The sequence below is a fragment of the Miscanthus floridulus genome, chromosome 15 (genome assembly GCF_019320115.1).
Source record: "Miscanthus floridulus cultivar M001 chromosome 15, ASM1932011v1, whole genome shotgun sequence".
In the NCBI taxonomy this organism is placed as follows: domain Eukaryota; kingdom Viridiplantae; phylum Streptophyta; class Magnoliopsida; order Poales; family Poaceae; genus Miscanthus; species Miscanthus floridulus.
The window spans coordinates 23,023,527-23,046,161 of NC_089594.1; the positions used below are offsets into that span (position 1 = coordinate 23,023,527).

Consider the following 22,635-nt stretch of genomic DNA (forward strand, 5'->3'; position numbering starts at 1 on the left):
AACCCCGTCGACCCCGTGGATTCGGGTCTGGCGGTCGGCGGCCCCTTCCTCCCGCTGCGCCGTCGCCTCTATCCGCTCCCTCCTCTCCCCGTCTCCCGCCGCCCTCCCCTGCCGCTGTGGCGCCGTCGTCGCCTCCTCCCGCGACGCCCGAGAATCGATCTGTTGCGGCCGCTTCCCCGACGTCGAGGGGAGGACAGCTGCGCCATCTTCTCCACCACGCCGCGCCTGTCTTCACCTTCGCGTTCACGCAAGGAGGATGCCCTGCGGCTGGCCGGTGTGGATCTGAGGCCACCACTTCCTGAGCATCGCCCGACCCTGTTTGCACTCTGTCAACGGCCACCACCGTCAAGCCGTCACCGTCCGCACAGACCCGCCCGGTGAGCACTATTATTTGCCCAGACGAACCTCATCCTTTCTTGCATTTCATATCACTGGCTGATGACTACTCGGACATAATTTTATCTATTGTCAAATATGCAACTAGCTGCAGCTTACTTATTCATGCATCAGCATACACATACCTTCATAGATGAACGTAATTTTATCTATAATGGATTCGTACAAGCCAGGGCCTATATGACCAAATGCACTCCTACAGAGCATGATTATTTTAAGAACAGAGTTGAAATTACCAGCTTATGAACTGATGGGATGTCATGTGGGGCTTCCAGTACCGACGTCGGCCGCGCGTCCAGGAGCAGCAATCGCCGGCACCGAGTGGCTAGGCGTGGATTTAGGCATGCAGGCATGCAGATCGGCATGCAAGGATTGCTAGAATAAAGGAGTTTGTTTCCATTTGTTAGCAGGCCACGGGCCTATATAATTCATGTAATTGGCACTCTTTGGATTAAGAAAGAATGACCAACCCTAATCCTCTCTCTTCTTCCTAATCTCACCTCCTTCACCATTGGGCAGCCGGCCAACAACCCCGACGCCATTACCAGTCAAGGCTACGAGCTCCGTAGCCGAGGACCCGCTGTCTTGGGCATCGACGCCCTTGACAACCTGGTATCACGATCCAGACCTTCCTCTCCCAGCCGCCCACATCGCCACCACCGTCGTCCCGCCCTTCCCCCACGCCGCCCACCCCACGCCGCACAGCCGCCATGAGCGATCCCAACGCCCTCCAAACCACCTTGAACGCCCTGGCCGCCTCCCTCAAGTCGCTGCAAGCCTCGGTGGAAGCCAACTCGCTGGCGATCCAGCACCTGCACGACACGCGACATCCGCCATCTTCGTCGTCCTCCGTCGACAAATCCGCCTCCGGCGAACACCATCAAGATCGGCCTCCACGATTCCAGAAATTGGACTTCCCCAAGTACGACGGCAAGTCGGACCCTCTCATCTTCATCAACCGATGTGAATCCTACTTTCGCCAGCAACGTATCATTCCAGAGGAGCAAGTCTGGATGGCGTCCTACAACATGGACGACGCCGCCCACCTCTGGTTCATGCAAATTCAGCAGGAAGAAGGCACTCCCTCGTGGCGCCGCTTCACCGAGCTCCTGAACCTCCAATTTGGGCCGCCGCTGCGCTCCAACCCCTTGGGCGAGTTGATGGCATGCAAGCGCACGGGCTCCGTCATCGACTACCAAGGTCGGTTCGAAGCTCTCCTGCCTCGCGCGGGCTACCTCACCGAGGACCAGAAGGTGCAGATCTTCACCACCGGGTTGCTGCCGCCCCTTAGCCTCGACGTCGAGCTCCACAACCCTCAGTCCCTCGCCGTCGCCATGAGCCTCGCCCGCAAGTTGGAGCTCCGCGATCAGTGTGCCGCGGCGGCCGCGCCACCACTACGCCTAGGGTGTGATCCCCAGAGGGGCATCCTACCGGCGCCACCGCCCCGTCTGGCGCTCCCAGCGCCCAATACGGCCCCCGTGCCAACGCCACAGCCGGTCACCGTCGAGGGCCGCCAGGTCAAGCGCCTGTCGCAGGCAGAGATGGAGGAGCGCCGCCGCCTAGGCCTCTGCTTCAACTGCAACGAGAAGTTTGGGCGAGGCCACAACCGCATCTGCCAACGCATCTTCCTCCTCGATTTGGCGGTGGCCGAGGACGACACTGAATCGGAGACAGACGAGGCCACTCCAGGGGAGCCCCAGATCTCACTCCACGCCATCGCTGGCGTGTGCACCAGTGAGACCATGCAGATGCGTATCACGATGGGCGGCACCTCCCTCCTCGCCCTGATCGACTCCGGCTCGACGCACAACTTCATCGCCGAGGAGGCGGCCGCCCACGCCACGCTCCCGACCCTCACCCAGGGCCAACTGCGGGTCACAGTGGCAAATGGCGAGCGCATCCAGTGCCCCGGCGTGTTCCGCAACGCGCCGTTCTCCATCAATGCGGAGGAGTTCACCGCGGATTTCTACGCCCTGTCGTTGGCTGGGTACGATGTCGTCCTGGGGCCCCAGTGGCTGGCAACGCTGGGGCCGATTCTGTTGGATTTCGGCGCCACCATGTCCTTCTGGCGTGGCGGCCGCCGGATGCGCTAGTGCGGCACGGCGGCTCCCGCAGGCTCTGCGATCCAGGCCTGCATCGGCGTCGATCTCTTCACCGCCATCCTCGAGGAGTTTGCCCCTGTCTTCGCCGAGCCCTCCGGCATGCCTCCGGCATGCCTCCGGCAACGCACCCGCGACCACTGCATCAACCTTCTGCCGGGATCCGCCCCGGTGGCTGTCCGGCCGTACCGCTACCCCGCCGCGCACAAGAATGAATTGGAGCGCCAATGCGCCGTGATGATGGCCCAGGGCATCATTCGCCGCAGTTCCTCGGCGTTCTCGTCGCCGGTCCTCTTGGTCCGGAAGGCCGATGGCTCCTGGAGATTCTGCGTGGACTATCGTGCCCTGAACGCCATCACGATCAAGAATGCGTTCCCGATTCCGGTGGTCGACGAACTACTGGACGAGCTCCGCCACGCCCGCTTCTTCACCAAGCTTGACCTGCGCTCCGGTTACCACCAGGTTCGGATGCGCGCCGATGACGTCGCCAAGACCGCCTTCCGCACCCACAACGGCCTCTACGAATTCCTCATCATGTCGTTTGGCCTCTGCAACGCACCGGCGACGTTCCAGGCGCTCATGCACGACGTCCTGCGCCCTTTCCTACGCCGCTTCGTCCTCGTCTTCTTCGACGACGTCCTCATCTACAGCGAGTCATGGGCCGATCATCTTCGCCACGTGCGCGCCGTCCTCAGCACGCTCCAGCAACATCAGCCCTTCGTCAAGCGATCCAAGTGCGCGTTCGGGGTCGACTCGATTTCCTACCTCGACCACATCATCTCCGCTGCGGGTGTCGCCGTGGATCCTGCCAAGGTCCAAGCAGTGGCCGACTGGCCGCAGCCTCGCTCGGCGCGGGCGGTCCGGGGCTTCCTCGGCCTGGCGGGGTACTACCACAAGTTTGTCAGGGAATTCAGCATGATCGCCGCCCCCCTGACAGCCCTCCTCTGCAAGGAAGGGTTCTCCTGGACGCCGGAAGCTGCTGCGGCTTTCGCCGCCCTCAAGACAGCCATGACGACGGCGCCTGTTCTCGCCCTACCAGACTTCAACTGCGCCTTCATCGTCGAGTGCGACGCGTCCAGTTACGGGTTCGGCGCAGTGCTCCTCCAGGACCAGCACCCGCTGGCGTTCTTCAGCAGGCCGACCGCGCCACGCCATGCGTCCTTGGCGGCGTACGAACGTGAACTCATCGGCCTCGTCCTCACCATCCGCCATTAGAGGCCATACTTGTGGGGACGCCGTTTCGTGGTAAGGACTGACCATTTCAGTCTCAAGTTCCTCTTGGATCAGCGCTTGGCCACCATTCCATAGCACCACTGGGTGGGCAAGCTCCTCGGCTTTGACTTCTCCGTCGAGTACAAGGCGGGGAACACGAACACAGTCGCTGACGCCCTTTCTCGCCGCGACACGGAGGAGGTCGTGGCCCTGGCTATCTCGGGCCCCGCTTCGACTACATCGACCGCCTCCGACAAGCTACGTCCACCGATCCGGCTCTGGTGGCGCTCAGGGACGAGCTGGCGGCGGGTACACGCGCGTCTCCCTGGTCACTCCTCGACGGCCTCGTTGCATTCAAAGGCCGCCTCTACATCCCGCCGGCATCGCCACTGCTTCACGAGGTGCTCACCGCCGTCCACGACGACGGACACGAGGGTGTTCAGCGCATGCTCCATCGCCTCCGACGGGACTTCCACTCGCCCAACCTTCTCAAGACGGTGCAAGATCACATTCGCGCCTGCGCCACCTGCCAGCGGTACAAGTCCGAGCACCTGCACCCCGCTGGTCTCCTTCTACCGCTGCCCGTCTCGACGGCGGTCTGGACGGATATCGGCCTCGACTTCATCGAGGCGCTCCCGCGCGTGGGCGGCAAGTCTGTCATCCTAACGGTGGTGGACCGCTTCAGCAAGTACTGCCACTTCATCCCCCTCGCGCACCCATACACGTCGGAGTCGGTGGCCCGGACATTCTTCGCAGAGATTGTACGTCTCCATGGCATCCCGCAGTCTATGGTCTCCGACCGAGATCCCATCTTCACGTCGGCATTCTGGCGCGAACTCATGCGGCTCACGGGCACCAAGCTCCACATGACGTCGGCGTTCCACCCGCAATCAGACGGACAGACAGAGACCGCGAACAAGATCATCGTCATGTACCTCCACTGCCTCACCGGTGATGGTCCTCGGCAATGGGTACGTTGGCTCCCATGGGCCGAGTTCATCTACAACACGGCGTTCCAGACGGCGCTCAAGGACACGCCCTTCAAGATCGTCTACGGCCGTGACCCGCCCACGATCCGCTCCTACGAGCCCGGCGACACTAGGGTTGCAGCCGTGGCCAAGTCCATGGCGGAACGTGACGAGCTGCTCGCCGACGTCCGCTACCGGCTTCAGCAGGCTCAGGCGGTGTACAAGGCCTACTACGAGAAGCACCACAGGGAGGTCCACTACGCCGTCGGCGACTGGGTCTGGCTCCGCCTCCGTCAGCGTGCCGCAACGTCCCTCCAAGCTCCGACAACGGGCAAACTTAAACCCCGCTTCTACGGGCCATACCGCGTCGCCGCCGTCATCAACGACGTCGCCTACCGGCTGGAGCTGCCGGATCGCGCCCGCCTTCACGACGTCTTCCACGTCGGTCTCCTGAAGAAGTTCGTCGGCACGCCCCTGACGTCGCGACCGGCCCTACCGCCGATTCACCACGGAGCGGCGGTCCCGGAGCCCGACCGCGTCACGCGCGCTCGCCTTGCCCATGGCGTTCGCCAGCTGCTCGTTCACTGGAAGGGCGAACCCGCTTCATCAGCATCGTGGGAAGACCTCGACAACTTCGTCGCCCGCTACCCCACGTTCCCGCTCGAGGATGAGCTGCTCGTCGAGGGGGGGAGAGATGTCATGTGGGGCCTCCAGTACCGACGTCGGCCGCGCGTCCAGGAGCAGCAATCACCGGCACCGAGTGGCTAGGCGTGGATTTAGGCATGCAGGCATGCAGATCGGCATGCAAGGATTGCTAGAATAAAGGAGTTTGTTTCCATTTGTTAGCAGGCCACGGGCCTATATAATTCATGTAATTGGCACTCTTTGGATTAAGAAAGAATGACCAACCCTCATCCTCTCTCTTCTTCCTAATCTCACCTCCTTCACCATTGGGCAGCCGGGCAACAACCCCGACGCCATTACCAGTCAAGGCTACGAGCTCCGTAGCCGAGGACCTGCTGTCTTGGGCATCGACGCCCTTGACATGGGACTAGTACATTCAACGATTATATACTACTTGTGATGGTCGTCAGTTCCTTTTTTCTAACTACTCATTGGCAATTCGCTATTATCAGGTTTGATCTTGGCCTTGTCCAAAGAGTCAGTGCCAGTAGCCCTGTCACCGCAAAATCAGAGTATGTTACGTTCTACAATTTGTTTTGCTTGTACAGTGACAACAATTAATTATCTGGAGGATTATTATTGTCACTACCATGCTAGTCTACTTTAATAATCCCATATATGGTATAGAAGTCTACTTTTATGTCTATTACTAACTGCGAAAATGTACTACTATCGACTAGTATTTAATTGTGCACTGCATCATAGACTCGTGAAAAACTTGAACATTTTGATTCCGTAGAATATACATACGGAAAACTTCTTCTATCAAAGACTTATACTTAAGGTGAACTCTGATTAGCTCTATTATCTGTCCTTATTCTACACAATTCAGCGCCTTGTTCCTTGCCTACAGTTTAATTTTGTTGCTTGTAGTAACTTTTAAGCTAAAAAATGGCCTAGAACTAAGGTGATACAAATTTGAAATAAACCAAAGTATGAGAGATTTAAAATGTATGTTAAACTACGAATGTGGATACCTTATGCTAAAACTGCCTACCATAATTTCAGACCCATTATTCAATTTATAAACCCTTTTGCTATTTAACAAACCTGAATTGAATTACCTTCTGTTTAAATAACATAAGCTTTCCTGCTCGCTGAGAGGTCATCGACCCTTGAGTACATAAATTTGCCATAACTGAAAACCATCATTGCAGGACCTGATGCATGGACCTTTCATCTCGAGTTACAATATCAACAATTAATAATTCTGCTGCCATTGTGAATCATCTGTTTTTGGTCTGCTAAGACGTTACTGCAGCAATATTGAATTGCCTCCATTTGACCATTTGTCACTGTCACGTTTAAATTGATGAAGGTGAAAAAAGCCATAGTCTGTGACTGCTGCGGCTGGTTGCAGCTGCTGCTGGCTTGGCTATTGCAGCCAGCTTGCCGAACACCCCCGCATTCTTGGGCAGAGGGAGTACTCAAAACCCCGACTGCCGATGGATCTCCTCTCCGCTGCGTACGGCGCTACCTCCGACGACGAGGATGCTGCTGGCCCACCCTCCTCCGCTCCGGTTGCCACCGGGTCTGCCTCCTTCGCTCCACATCCCCTGAAGCGGCCGCGGTGGGAATCTCACCAATACCTCCCTCCAACCCACTGCTTCCCACAACAGCCCCTGCTCAACGCAGCGACGCCGCTGGCATCTCCATCCAGTGGCAGGTACGTTTCCAAGAGGGAGCGTGCTCTCCTGGCTTCATCGCAGGCACATGTAGAATCCGGATCACCCCTGCCTCCGCGGACGAGTACGGAGTTTGATTGCGCAGGTGAGCTTTTTGGGCCCCCATTGCAGCAGATTGAAAGATGCTGATTATCCTAGCATAAAATTTGTCCTGGGTTGCTGGTTAGCTGCTCCCATGGGAAGACACCAGCTTCACCAGACTGCTTGCTGGGTTCAGGATAGTTTTATGTGATTAGTTCTGATAAATTGATTTGTAATAGTGTAGTGGATCCCAGGATGAATTTAATCTTCCATGATTAGATGTCTGAAATGGTTTAAACTGTTTGAAGAACAATGTTCAGGGGTCTTGGATAAAGGCTGATAAAAAGCTTGTTTCGTAATATCCAATTGTTGTGTGAGAAAACCGAAGTGCTTTGTTTCAAGGGTCCTGTTTTCTGTTATCATGATGATTTCACGAGGAACTAGTTTAGGGAGTGACACATCTGTACTTTAGTAGTATTTTTATATGTTGCTTGAGCAGCCCATTTTCTACCTTCTGTATTTCTGTAACAGTGAACATGTTGTTACAGATGGCTCTATCACCTATACAAATCTACGAGCTGACATTTTGCATTCCTTGCGATGCCAACCAAAGCCTGGACCAAGCACAAGTTTCCCTTTGAAGCTCTCGGTTTGTTTGAAGGGTCACACTAAGGCAATCAATTGTGTAGATTGGTCACCAAGTCATGGTTAGTAATTATTCTTACATAGTTCTGCTTCCATGATCTTTACTATTCTGTTTGACTTATGTTATTAATGAGTAAATGTTCTTAGATCTTTATGAGTTAGCCATTCTCTAGGGTTGTGCATTAGGATATTAAGAGAATGCAGAATTCTCCCTCTTCTAATCAAGACAATGCATTGGTTTTACAGCAGTCATGGGGATTTGGGGTATGCAATTTGAGATACAATAAGGTGGTTCAACATGATACGTTTCTCTACTTCTCTTATAGTAACCTGGAAACAAAGTGGGTGCCCGGTGCTGTGCTGGTATTGATGTTGTTACCAACATTAAAATTGAAACTGGCAGAGTATTATCTATAAATTTTGGCTATGAGAAGTTTTTTTCCTCTATTCTACAAGAAAATGGCAATATTAGACGTTGCACTGGGTTGTCCTTCCACCATACAAACATGGATTTCTCTACTAACATGTTTGACATGTTCTTCTGGCATTCTCAGTGTTCTCAACAATCTGGCTACTAGCCCTAGTAGATTAGCACTGAGCCATCTAAACTCACAGTACGAATGATGATGCTATGAAGGTACACGGTAACATTGTAAGTCTAAGAAAACTACAAAAGGTTGTCATGTAGGGAATTTTCACCTTTTTGCTTTTGAATGCTTATATTAACTCTTTAGAGAAGGCTATCAGGACTGAACTGACCATTCTGAAATTCTGATCTTATGCAAACCAAGATATATCACCTCCACTGTCCCCTTGATCTTCACCTTCGATTTTGTACTTCTAATCTTCTATGGAAATGCTTACAATCCATGTTTCTTGGTAATTTGGTGTCAAATAGGGATGCTTTTGAAATATTACATTTGGCAATATCTTCATGGAATTTTCCTTGTTATTCTTCGTGCTTCACTTTTAACTAACACTATTAATAATATGGTGCACATGTCGATTTGATAGGAAGTACCAATGCATGAGATGAGTTGTTTCATAGAATCACCAGCTTCAAATTTTGTTGGTTGGTTAATTGAGATATTGCTTTTGACATACAGTACAAAATACCCATGATGATTTTGCATGGCTTTTATTTAAATTAGTCTCACTCAATAGACATTCACAAAGAAAAGTATCTGCAGGGCATCTTCTTGCTTCTGCTGGAATGGATCACACGGTTCATGTATGGAACGTATGGGACAAAGGGAATACCACTGCTCGTGTTTTGAAACATCACACTGCTGCTGTAAAGGATGTAAGGTGGTCCCTTCATAGGCCCTTTTTACTTTCTGGAGGTCTTGATTGTTCCGTACAGCTAGTTGATGTTGTTGAGGGAAAAGTAATGAAAGTATTCAAGGAGGATCAAGCTGTGGAGGTTATCAAGTTCAATCCAAGCAACCCCGATATCTTCCTATCTGGTGGGTCCAAGGGTTCCCTTAGACTCTGGGATATTCGATGTGGCCTGGTAACAAAAGAATTTCATAGAAACCTTGGAACCATCCTTGACATTGACTTCAGTGCTGATGGGAGACAATTTATCTCTTCAACTGACACAACCAGAAGCAATATTAGTGAGAACACTATAATTGTTTGGGATGTCATGCGACAAGTTCCTTTATCTAACCAGGTAATAGGCGTATAGCTCTATATTAGTCCGTAAGTGTATGTGGTTCTGATGCCATCTTTGTTAGTACCTTATGAACATGTTGCTTCTATTTGCATGCAGTCAACATGTGGTACAACACTTTAAAAAAAGGTCAAAATTTGAAACCTGGTTAGTTTTGTTATATCAGCCCTGTTAGAGATTATATTTTTACAATTTCCACTTGGATATATCTGTTGTGATATGTAGAAGTTGAACATAGTATTTCAGCATATTCATGAGAGAAGTAAAACCCGTCTAATCATGCTGCAGCACTAATGGGACTGGAGCATTGTATCAGAACATATTCTAGAAACCATCATAAGTTGTTACCGTATGTTGCACTGAAGTTCTAATTTAGCAGTTTGTTTGTATAGATTTACAAGTTGCTCACTGTTGAATATCTGTTCTGCCAATTCTTGAAAAAAAATGGATTTACAATTCTTTGTTTCATAACCCATGCTGTATCTGCTGAAGTAGGTCCCCCAAATTACCAACATGATTAGTCTATTACTGTTAGTTCCATATTATATCTGTGCCTTTGTAGTACTATCTCCTTTCAGTTTTATTTAAAGTTGGCAAATCTCTGTGGTCAAACATTATCAGAACGTCAACATATTTAAAATTGTCAAAGTTGGATATATGAAAATGCCATTACTATATTTGTTGTTAAATTTAATTTTAAACTAAATTTTACAAGTCACAATGTTGTAAAGTTACAGATAATTAACAATCAAAGTCACATTTTGAAGACTGAAATGTAAAATTTTATCTTGCCCTAATATTAAACCATGAAGAGTTTTGGTCCTTTTCTTGTTTTTTTCTTTTTTTATAGATAAACATCACGCTCAATTTCTATGTTTGGTCAGTTTCTTGTTTTTTTTTCTTTTTCTTTTTTTTTTACTTTTTTTTTTATAGGTGAACATCACGCTCTAGTCTATTTCTTCCGTCATTAGTCCAGGGAGCGTATTTTTCAGTAACAGGGATTGGCCTCCTACCAGCAGGATGGAAGTTAACAGAATTCACCATTTGTATATCACAGGTTTATACTGAAGCATTCACATGCCCATGTGTAAGATACCACCCACGTGAAGCATCTTTTGTTGCACAATCCAATGGGAACTACATTGCTATTTTTTCAGCAAGGCCGCCCTTCAAGCTGAACAAGTATATGCGGTTTGAAGGACATGGGGTGTGGGGTTTCCCTGTAAAGTGCAACTTTTCCCTCAGAGGAAGAGAACTAGCATCTGGTTCGTCCGATGGATGTATTTACTTTTACGATTACAAGTCGGCAAGGCTTTTAAGGAAAATAGAAGCCTTCAAAGAAGCATGCACTGATGTTGCTTACCACCCAGTAATGCCTAATGTGATTGCTTCTTGTAGCTGGACTGGTGAAATATCTGTCTTTGAGTGACATGATATAATGCTTGGTACGGAAGTAAAGTTGAGTGTTACATGGCAAAGTTTTTCGTCTGAGGATATTATAGACACAAACAACTCCCTGAGCGAGTTACAGAATACAGTATATATTTGTGTTAGCGGTTCTGAACTTCTGATGCTCCGCAGACGAGAATAACTTCCAAGGTTGAGTTGTTTGTGTCTATATCCCCATGGGTCTCTTTAAATAGTGTTAAGTGAACCGCTAGTATAAATATATGATTTATAGTGGTTGTTGACTTAGCACTACCGCCAGTGTAAATTTTTTTTGATTTTACACTGTTATCTTAAGTGACCACCGATGTAAATCGTATATTTACACTAGCAATTTTCTTAAGGGTACCGTTGGTGTATAAACATTTAAACTGTGGGTTTTCTTATTGTGCCACATGTACAAATTACACTATAAATACCCTTTCCTTCCCGACTAGAACTGTATAGACTAAGGGTCTGTTTAGTTGGGCTCTTGGCTTTGGCTTTTGGCCTCAAAAGTCAAAAGCCCAATCAAAGGGGCTGTTTTTTTTAGAAGCAGCTGCTTTTCCGTAATACATTTTTAAAAGCTGGTTTGATTTTGCTTTTGGCTTTTGGCTTTCTGCTTTTTAAAATTGATGGAATAAAAATCTCTTCCATAGTTGTTTTAAGAGAGATAAAGATAGAATGTATATTTTATACTTGTTCAACCAAACAGCTTTCAGCTTTTCTACAGCTCACAGCCCATAACAGCTTTCTCATAGCTCACAGCCTACAACAGTTTTTTCCCACAGCCACAGTTCAACCAAACACACCCTAAGCCACCTTCCATTTTTTGTGTCCTTGAGGTCCAAAAATTGCAAAATATAAGATCCAAACGCACCCCAAGTTTATACAATAAAGATGTAGAATAACTTAGCATGGATTCCTCTTAAACACGCATGATGGTGTTGGAGCTCGTCCTAGTGTTGATACGCTTGTGAGAATTCCAGGGACGAAAGCGTTGCACCCTACATGTTTATATAGGCCAAGAAAATACCTTTAGCGTGGTTTATAAGTTGTACCAAGATTGCTTGACCAGTCAGAAAAGTCTAGATTCTATTTACAAAGAAATCATCTCTCTAAAAGTACAACAATACATTGTACATCTCTCTATCCTAAACCGATTCAGAGTCATCATGGATATTACATGGTATTTGAGATACACATCTTAACAACACTAGCAAATGCAATCGTTGAGGTGGTTGTGGGATTGTGCATGGAATGAACCACCATGCGGCCATAAAGGGTAGCCATTAAGGTGCTGTTTGGTTCGCACATTTCAGGGTGTGATCCGATCACGGCGCCAACGGATTGCGTTGCTTGTTGTTTGTTTAGCGTACGGTGCGATCGATTGCCGCGGGACAAACCTTCAACGAGCGGATTACGCCCGCATGTGAGAAGAAAACTACCCCCGATGGATTACCCCAGCTAGAACCAAACAAAAAAAGAAAGAAAACTGCCCCCGATGCGTTGCCTGTTCGGTTGGTTGGTTCGTATCGTTGCTGGTTCGTGAAGAAGTACTGCTGACTGGTTTGTGTGAGAAAAATATTGTTCCGGCTGAAAATTTACGATCGTTTACGACAAGCCACAGCCAAACGAACAGGCTGTGATTCCCTTCCCGTTGCTGCCCTGGAATCGTTACATTTACGTTAACGTTGCCTTTGTTGATCCAAACAGCACCTAAGTCTTTTGCACCAAGTTCAATGGCCTATAGAACATCCCCATAATGGCAAAATAGATAGAGAGTACAATTTTTTATTATGTACTTTGGGCTTGAGCTCACAAATGCAGTTCTCTCAGCCATTCCCACCTTCCACTTGAGTGCCCTATCTTTATCTTAAGGAGTTTTTAAGCAAATTGAAAAGTATAGGGAACATTATTGCTTGTGGAGATGTGTTGACATAAATTCAAAAAAGCCTCCAAAGGCTGCTTGGGAAATGGTCTGTCTGCCGAAGATTGAGGGAGATTTAGGAGTCATCAATTTGAAAAGGCACAATGAAGCTCTCCCAGATGAAAAATCTAGATAAGTTCTTCAACAATAAGGACATACCTTGGGTCTCTTTAATTTGGGGAAAGTATTATGAAAATGGAAGACTCTCAAGTAACATCACAAAAGGCTCCTTCTGGTGGAGGGACATCCTAAAGTTGCTGGACTATTTCAAATATATTTCCCCTATTCAAGTTCAAAATGGCAAGACAATTGGATCCAACAACCCCTGAAAGAAGATTATCCTGAGCTCTATTCTTTTGCCAAAAACAAGACTATCTTAGTTTGTAAACTATATGCCCAACAACACTTTCCGAACCTATTCTGTTTTGCCTCTATCTGCAGAAGCATATGCCCAACTTTAAATAATTCAGTCTTTCAGGGATCACTTCCCTCTAACTGATCAACAAGACAGACGGACATCACTATGGGGAGACTTCTCAGCATCAAAGACATATAACTTCTTGATTGGTCACAGACATGTACACCAGGTATAAAAATGGTTGTGGAAGCAGGGGCGGATCCAACGGTGGGGCGGGGGGGGGGGGGGGGGCCTACCCATACCGGAGCAGTGGAGCCCCCTGTGGAGCCCTCATGAATTTTTAGGTAAAATTCTATAATGTAGGGGGCTGAGACTTAAGATCGAGCAGCAGTGTTGTTCAGCCCCCCTTGAAATATTTTTTTGGATCCACCGCTGTGTGGAAGTGCTTCTGTGAGCCAAAACACAAGGTCTTCTGGCTTCTCTTGAAAGATCAACTAAGCACTAGGAACATTGTAAGGAAGATAATTTTGCACGTGGACTCTTATCTCTGTGTTCTTTGCCAGTTATCAGTAGAGGAGACTTTAGGGCATCTTTTTCTTGAGTGCCCTTTTGCCAAAGACTGCTGGAACTTGCTTGGCATTACCTTTCAGAATGGCTCCAGCCTCACATATTGCATTCTACAAATCAGAAATCAATCCCACCCGGTCTTCTTCATGATGGTGGCAATTCTAATGTGTTGGGCCATTTGGATAGTTCAAAATGACTTCATATTCAAGAATGTGCAACCAAATGTTCATGTAGCAAAAGAAGTCTTCAGAAGGAGTTGACGTTACTTTCACTAAGGGCAAAGACAAAAGTTTCTATCACCTTTGGTCTATGGATCAAAAATTTGTTGTAATCTTCTTGTTTGTGCTTATTTTCTTTCTTTTTTTCTTAATCTGTTTCCTTGTGCCTGGTACCGTTCTTTTCTTATAAATAAATTCCTGTAGGGGCTCCAGCCCCTCCGGTTTCATTAAAAAAACAAATTCATACATTGGCAAATTCAAACAGCAAATTGTCCATCTCATACCACCGTTTAGTGGCGCCTCATCTTTTTTTTTGGCCCCCATCGACCGCTGCGTCTGGCAGCTCGCCGGTGAACGGCCAAGGGTTGTAAACACTCTTTTTCCTCTTAATAAAAAAACATGCGCGTCACTTTTTTGGAAAAAATACGAAATGTCTAGGGCCCAGACGTCCGGCTAGCATCTAGACGCCTGCGCCTGCTGTGCCGGCTTCACGTAGGGACCCGCGTTGCTCCGTGTCACGCGCTTGCACCGTGGCGCCCCCTCCATACCCATGCGCATGTAGGCGGGCCCAGCAGTGGCTGCTGCAGATGGGTCCCACTGCAACATGTGTAACACCAAAATCTATTTTTGTAACTTCTAAATGAAACACTTGCAACATACGTCCAAAACAATTAAAATACTTGGAACATACGTCTGAAACACCAGGAAAACACGTTTGTAGCCATTGCAAAACATATGCAACATCCAGATAAAACACTTGCAACATACGTATGAAACACCTTAAAACATACGCTTGCAACATGCATGTATATGCAACATCCAGATCTACTTTTGCAACATCCAGATGAAGCACTTGCAACATACGTCTGAAACAGATAAAATATTTGGGACATACACTTGAAAACACGATTGCAACATCTGCAACATTCTGATCTACTTCTGCAACATCGACATAAAACACTTGCAAGATACCTCAGAAACATTTGAAACACTTGAAATAGATGCTTGCAACATGTAGTTTCAACACAAACATCTCCTTGCTGCTTGGCAGAATGGATCCTTGTCGGCATGTGGAGTTCTATCTCGACCGTCGCGGGCTGCATGCGGGCGAGTTCTGCCCCAGCCACGACGAACTGGGTAGGCGGGGCGTGAGATGTGCATGGGCGAGCGCCACACCTGGCCGCAGCAAGCTGGGCAGGCAGAGGTGGAGGTCTTCATGGCTACCGAGCAGGCGTCCGGCCCCCGTGGTGGAGGTGGCAACAGTCTTCCTCACCACGGGTGGGCAGTGCAGCGCACCCGGTGGAGCTTGTGCTTATGCGGCTAGCGGTGACACTCGACGCTCGTGCTTATGCAGACGGTGGCGGCACTCGGCGGACACGGGCACTAGCAGAGCTCGTGCGTACGCGATCGAAGGGCGGGCAATGCGGTGGAGCCGATGCAAATCAGAAAGATAAGATGTCGCTCTCTTTTTTTTGGAGAAACCGTGTATGCCAATGAGGGGAGCAGGCATGCGGGCCGGTCTACAGCCCAGCTAGCCGCGTCCGAACCGACGCGGAATAGACACCCGTGATATAGGATTAGCGAAAAAATATCACCAGCTTGCTACATGCTTTGTTAGGGCTTTATTTATGAAGTAACATCCATAAATTTCTAACCGGCCATAATCATAAGGTAATGAAAGGGCTCTGTAGCCTAGTGGTTATAAGAGCCTCAGTAGATCTCATGTCTTGGGTTTGACTCCCCGTGGGAGCGAGGCGACGTTCTATCGACAGCGAGACGTCTGTGGTGACTCGTCAATCTTGAAGATTTATCGGCCTAGTCTTCGAAGATGTTCATGCCGGCCTAATCTTCGAAGATGTTCATAGGGGTAGGATTTACATGGGTGTGTTCATAGGGATGAGTGTGCATACGTTGCGTGCGTTGTGAGTGTCTCTGTTGTTGTGTGTAATGGCAAAAAAATATGAGGTAAATAAAGGAATTGGACTGTGAATCCAAGAGTAAAATTTACTACTCCCTCCATCCCAAATTATAAGTTATTCTAAGAATCTTAAAGAGTTAAATGATCTCAAGTTTGATCAAATTTATATGATAAAATAATAATATTTATGATACCAACTGAGTATCATTAAATTATTCATTAATTATATTTTCATAATATACTAAAAAAACTTGACCTGCGGGGTAAGACAACCCCGGGCATTGTGCTTAAGAAGAAGACTCCTAAACCCCTGCTCCACCCATACACAGCGGCACCGTAGCTCCCATGAGACTGGGCTAACCTTAGACATGTGGATGATTTTTTTTCGCCTCCGGCTGATAAATTCGCCCCGTGGGGGTTGAACTCCAGCCGCATGGTGCAACGCGGTAGCAGCTAGCCAACTGGACTAGCGGCCTCTTGCTTTTCGTAGTATAGCTATTTGATGTTATGAATTTTCTTAATTTTTTCTATATTTTTTTGTCAAAATTAAGAAGATTCTGGGAATGGCCTGTAATTTGCAACGGATGGAGCAGTATACTACACAATGAGCTTCCTGGCGGTTTCGGTGACCCCTCCCAGGCCGATTGCGGTGAAGAAATTAATGGCAAAGCGCGTGTTCTTGGCGCAGTCTCTGGGGAAGAGGGCGTCTCGCACCGCGGTGTCCTCGTCCTTCATCTTGTTGCTAAGCGCCCGTATCCCGAGCTGCTCCGCGAGGTCCTGGAACAGCATCTTGATGAAGATGCGTGACGACGACGTGGTGTCGTCCTCCGTGACCCTGACGCGCCCAAGGATGGCATGCCACGGGAGCGCGTCGGGCGCCAGCAGGTGCGCGTAGAGCCTGGCGGTGGCGCGCAGCTCGTCGGTCGCCATGCGGTGCGCTGCCGAGTATTGCCCGGCGAAGCAGGCCTCGAAGCCGGCCTGGTACGCGCGGCCGGTGGCGCACAGCCGCTGGGCGAGGCGGGCGTAGTAGCTCGTGTACGCCTTCTCCTTCCTGCAGCACTCGACGAGCATGGTGCAGAGCTCCAGCTCCTGGCCGGGTCGCACGACGGACAGGAGCTTGTGCCCGGCTTCCTCGGACCCGACGCTCGACATGAGAGTGAGGTATATGGTCCGCCGGAGGTTGATTAGATCGGTGTCGGTGTCGGTGTCATCGCGGATGGTCAGCTCGGTTTCGGACTCGTCAGCTGATGATTCGTCGTCGTCGCTGCATTGATCCTGATCCAGACTTTCGTCTCCGGCTGATCCGAGTAAGGTTCTCTTGAGGTCCTCGTACGCTGCCTCGTCTTGCGCGAAGGATGGGCTGGGCTCAAACACGTCAAGATGGACCTCCGGATCGAGCTCATCACCGTGGTCGAGGGAGGAGGAGAGCTCCACCTGATGAGTCACCTGGTCGTCTGCCTCGATGAGATCCAGCTCTGCCCGGACGGGAGGGTGACCCCGGAACCGCGCTTTCCGGATGGCAAAGAGATCCTCGATCATGAACTGGATGCGTTTGTCGATGTCGCCGTCGTGTAGGATGCCGCGCAGGTTGTCGAACACGGCGTCGAGCCCTCGCGGGCACGACTCGCCGAGCGCGGCGCCGCACTCCCTGGCGAAGCCCACGGCGACCTCCACGGAGCCGTCCGTCGGCCAGTCGAGAAGGAGCGCGTGGAGCTCGAGCGCCAGCAGGTCGTGCGCCACGCCCTGGTTCACCAGGTGCGCCACGAACGCGGCCGCGGCCGCCAGCTGGTGCCTGTTGCCGCTGGCGTGGGCGCGCCTGACGCGGAGCACGAGGCGGACGAGGAGGAGCCGGCCGACGCAGGGGAGCCTGGCGTTCACGACCGCTGCGAGCGCGGCGAAGACGTCCGTGAAGTCCGGGCAGGCCGTCTGGGACCTGAGGAGGGCGCGGCAGAGGAGGCCGCGCCCGCGCACCAGGTTCTCGGCAAGCAGCTCCGGGGCCACTTGCCGGACGTTGGCAGCGGTGGCCTTGTTGACGAGGCCGGTAATGCTCTTCCTCAGCGCATTCCAGCTGCAGCGCTGGTATTCGGCGCTGCCAAACTCGCCGGCGTCGTCGTCTTCAGCGATGGCCCGGTACGGAGGGACGTAGATGCCGCCGCGGCGTTTGCTTGACGGGCGCGCGATCTGTTCCAACTCGGCCGTGCTTGGACGCTTGCGGCTCGCGTTGCCTCTGCGCTCCATGTGCCCCTCCTCTGTTGGTGTTACCAAGATGAGATTGCTACGACTTGCTCCAAGCCTCCATCCTCCATCCGATACATATAGGAAGGGAAATCTGCCGTGTTTGTGAGAGCGGGTGTCCTACTCGGTCACGGCGCAGTGCCCGGCCACGCCGTGTCGGACTAGAACGTTACAGGAATTCGTTTGCGATATAGCGAGTACATGCTAGCATATTCAATGAGCAAATTTAACTCAATTGCATATGTTTTCATGTTTGGAAAAAGTACATGTCAGGGGTATTTATAGTGGGGGAGTCTTCAACTCTATACAATACCCTTTTTACCTGCTTTATTACATTCGTCACAAACTTCTATTACAGTACAATAGAGAATGCACTTCTAAGTCATTCGTCTGGCTATAGAGCGAGTGAGATAATAATAGATCGATCCATTTCATTCTACTAGTATAATGTCCGTGCTAACGCAACAGATTTATCTTGGAGACGCACATGAAAACAATCAATGTTTTTTTTTCATAGTTCACTTTTACACAATATCTTTGAGCATGTATACAATCCGGGAAACTAAGAAGTCATAATAAAGTTTTTTCTCATATTAGAGGAGTAGAGTTTCATACTTGCAATGCATTTTCTTTTTAAATTGCAGACATGCATTTTGAGTTAGGCATTAAGGTACCGTTTAGTTCCTAAAATTTTGCAAAATTTTTCAAGATTCTCCGTCACATCGAATCTTTGAGCATGCATGAAACATTAAATATAAATAAAAAATAAAACTAATTACACAGTTTAAACGAAATTCACGAGACGAATCTTTTAGGCCTAATTAGACTATGATTGGACACTAATTGTCAAATAACAACAAAAGTGCTACAGTACTATTTCCCAAAAAAAAAACGCCAACTAAACAAGGCCTAAGATAATGTGGCAAAAATGAAAAGTTTCTGTCACCTGCACTGTAAACTTCAGAGTTCAGAGGAAGGATGCAATTTTGGCAGTATGTGACCTGATATAAATAAAATGAAGCCTTACTTTTGGTGGAAACATGGATTGAAGAAATCTGTCAGTTCCCATATTACTTGTAGGGCATCCTGTAAAGATCATGTAACATAAGTAGCTGTTAGTATCAAATCCACCTACTGAGGAATACAATGTGGAGTGGGAATGTGAAATGCCAACAACAATAGTAGCTCGGTAACTGTTGGAATTTGTCAGTGAAACAGCCTTTTTTTAAAAAAAGAGAGAAGAGATTTCCTAGGTAAGCTAAAGCGGGTAAACACACCCAAGTGGATTCCAGGTCTGGCTAATTAGGATCTGCAGTTTGATACATTGACAGTGAATTTGAGTCGTAGGAGTCCAGGCGTGGCTAATTAGGATCTGCAGTTTGATACATTGACGTGCCTTTGAGTCGTAGGAGGTTCATCTCGTATAACTAATGAATTCATACTAATGAGACCTTCAAAATAAGTGGCACCTTTACAATCTCATCTCGTGAGTTCAGTTCTGCAACGATTGTTGGCAAGAGAGCAGCATGTAGGTAATGAGTGCATGTAAATAGCGATGGGACGGATATCGGTATTAGCAACATACAAAGAATTGGTAAGGTAACATGCTAAATGTACCCGAGTGTCAGTTTGAGATGGGAGGAAGAGAAGGCATGATTTCACCTTCGTTTATGGTGAACAGAACCATCTGTGCAGGTTCTTCAGTTTAGCTTTCCATTCAGCGGGAGAAAAGGAGAGAAGCAGTTCACATCGTCGTCTCCGCTGGTGAGGCGTGTGTGAAAGCATCAAGTAAGCATGAAATGAAATAATATCTGAAACAACGAAAGCATGCTATAGTTTCGGATTTTGAGGGATCAAAAATGCAATGTACTCTTCAACATTCCGCAACAACCACTAAAAGACATGATTGGAAACACTGCAGTTATTAAGTCCATAGGGATTATGCACAGATATTTAGATGTTATGTGACCAGGATGATGTAATTAAAAATTATTTTAAGATGGCATGTTTTTTGCATAAATGTAAATGGAATCGTCAATAAAGACGAAAGCAGCACCTTTACGATAGCATCTCAGCACCTTTACAATCTCTTCTCCTGAGTTCAGTTCTGCAACGATTGTTGGCAAGAGAGCAGCATGTAGGTAATGAGTGCATGTAAATAGCGATGGGAAGGATATCGGTATTAGCAACATACAAAGAATTGGTAAGGTAACATGCTAAATGTACTCGAGTGTCAGTTTGAGATGGGAGGAAGAGAAGGCATGATTTCACCTTCATTTATGGTGAACAGAACTATCTGTGCAGGTTCTTCAGTTTAGCTTTCTGCATGGTAACACGGACGCAAAGAACTCGCCATTAGACTTTTTTTTGAACCTGTAAAAAAGACATAGGTGGTTGAAGGGCTGGTGCATGAACATATGACATTTTGGTAAATATATATACATATATATATCCCAAATGTATGTTGTAAAAAATGCACTATAAAATTTATAAGAGATAACTACCCAATGATTTTTGGCAGGGTGCATCATGCATCATGTGATCACACTCACTAAGTGTTTCGATCACCAAAACAAAATAGCTCTTACCATTTATACATTTGCCTTGAGCCTTTTGTTTTTCTCTTTGTTCTTTTCAAGTCCAAACACTTATCATCACCATGGCATCACCATCATCATGTCATGATCTTCATTTACTTCACCACTTGGAATGTGCTACCTATCTTATGATCACTTGATAAACTAGGTTAGCACTTAGGGTTTCATCAATTCACCAAAACCAAACTAGAGCTTTTAATCTCCCCTTTTTGGTAATCGATGACAATCCTTTCACAAAGATATGAATTGAAATTCAATTGAATCCATGCTGCTTGTCCAAGCATATTTACTATGTGTAAAAGGATATGGACAAGTTTCATGAACTCCATATGGTAGCAATTGCTCCCCCTACATATGTGCTAAGAGTTTGGATTGAAGCTTGCACATATACTTAGATTGAAAATATAGGAGACAATGTCTATCAAATGATGCTAAAGTATAAAAGATGGACCTTTGAAGCGTGATACCAATCAAAGTGCACCAATATACCATCTTTAGCATCATGGTTAGCTCTATACCACTTGGAAATGAAATCACTAGATAACCTATGCATGCTAGTTTTTCATTTCATCATTCAAACCTACAACTAGCATACACCACACAAGCATAGATATTGAAATTTAAAACTTGTGCCATACAAGCAAACATATGAAATGCACATTCAAATGTACTATACAAGTTCATGATCTTGCTCCCCCTACTTGTGTGCTCAAAATTTTAATTAATCCCTTTCCTTTATCATATCTCTCCCCCTATGTCAAGTTCTTCCCCTTTGTTGTTTTTTTATTATCTTTGTTTTTCTCTCCATGTACTAATATCACTAATATCTTTGTTTTTCTCCCCCTTTGTCATCAATGACCACAAAGGTTCAAAATGTAGATAGGTTGAGATTATCAATGTCAATCAATGGGGTGAGGATCATTTTTCCAAATTTGGTTCAATCTAGATCATTTGCCAAAGATATTTAGCTCGGTTTGATCCAAGGATATGCTTTTTCACACCTCCAAATAAGGGTTATCTTGTACCATGTTGAGTTAAACACTTAGAGCTCATTTTCTAGATCAAACACTAGGTTTACAAGTATAACGCCCCGGTGTTAAGCATGCATTAACATTTTGCAAATCATGAGCATAATCATCATCATGCATTCATAAGCATGACATGAAATATAGAATTGAAACATACTAATGAAACATGTATGTTGCATAGTTTTGTTTTAATAGATTGGATGCTATGTTTGTTTGCCATGTGTGTACCTTGGTTGATCACTTAGACCACTTAGAAGTAATTAGGATGCAATTTGGAGTAAGGTGTACATTTAAAGTTTTCTCAAATTTTGCTTTTAATAATAATCTTCTAAAATAGGGTTTTTGATTTAAATTAACTTTAAATCTATAGTTCAAAATCTAATTGGGTTTTGACCACTCCTTTTTGCAAAGTTATAGAGTACATTTTTCTGAACAACTTTTATTTTGGGTCCAACTTTTGAAACTGCTTTGAAAAGGTTCAAAAATTCATTTGAATGAATTTGGAGAAGAAAATAAAAAGGGAAAAATCACATTTTCACCTTAACAGGCCGCCGCCTCCCTTCTGGCCCGCTCGTGAATTTGGCCCGCAGCGCCGCGCGCTTCGCCGTGGCCCAGCAGCAGCTTCGCCGGCCCAGGCCCACGCCTCGCCTCCCGCTCGCCCACGCCCGTGCTCCGACCGCGCCAGGACACGCGAGCCGCATGGCGGCCATGTGCCGGCGAGATCGCCGCGCGGCACCGCCAGCCTGCCCCGTCCCGGTGGCCCCCGCCACTCCACGCGCTCGCCTTCACCTGCCCGACCGCGCCGCGCTCCCCACTCGCCTCTCCACTCCGCCAGCCATAGCACAGCAGCAGCAGAGCACGCGCTCGCCTCCACCACCGCTCGCACCAGCTCCCTTGCCAGAGTTGGCTCGCCCGACCACCACAACTCGCCGTCGACCGCAACATCTTGCCAGTAGCTCCGCCTCTACCTCGCG

General features: G+C 48.1%; 2 protein-coding genes across 6 annotated transcripts; one reads left to right on the forward strand and one right to left on the reverse strand.

Moving 5' to 3' along the window:
* Positions 1 to 13: 13 nt before the first annotated feature.
* LOC136508734 (uncharacterized) lies at positions 14 to 11,196 on the forward strand. Of its 5 annotated transcripts, XM_066503506.1 has the most exons (6): positions 14 to 377; positions 5,812 to 5,871; positions 6,678 to 7,129; positions 7,614 to 7,772; positions 8,901 to 9,385; positions 10,443 to 11,196. In XM_066503506.1, the coding sequence occupies exons 3-6, from the start codon at positions 6,805 to 6,807 to the stop codon at positions 10,812 to 10,814; spliced, it is 1,341 nt and encodes a 446-aa protein (XP_066359603.1). In that variant the 5' UTR covers positions 14 to 377; positions 5,812 to 5,871; positions 6,678 to 6,804; the 3' UTR covers positions 10,815 to 11,196. The 5 variants fall into 5 exon arrangements, 3 of the variants coding, with proteins under 3 accessions (XP_066359603.1, XP_066359604.1, XP_066359602.1); XM_066503507.1 differs by lacking the exon at positions 5,812 to 5,871; XR_010772103.1 differs by lacking the exons at positions 5,812 to 5,871; positions 6,678 to 7,129; positions 8,901 to 9,385; positions 10,443 to 11,196 and having other exon boundaries at positions 241 to 377; positions 7,614 to 7,734.
* A 5,202-nt stretch (positions 11,197 to 16,398) lies between these two features.
* LOC136507217 (pre-mRNA-splicing factor cwc22-like) lies at positions 16,399 to 18,039 on the reverse strand. The gene has a single exon (XM_066502010.1). It carries the CDS (start codon positions 18,037 to 18,039, stop codon positions 16,399 to 16,401), a length of 1,641 nt encoding a protein of 546 aa, XP_066358107.1.
* Between the last annotated feature and the right edge of the window lie 4,596 nt (positions 18,040 to 22,635).

What these genes read in the sequence shown, in the direction of transcription:
- LOC136508734 (XM_066503505.1), top strand. Translation starts at nt 1,107, where the DNA reads ATGAGCGATCCCAACGCCCTCCAAACCACCTTGAACGCCCTGGCCGCC.
- LOC136507217 (XM_066502010.1), bottom strand. Translation starts at nt 18,039, where the DNA reads ATGGAGCGCAGAGGCAACGCGAGCCGCAAGCGTCCAAGCACGGCCGAG.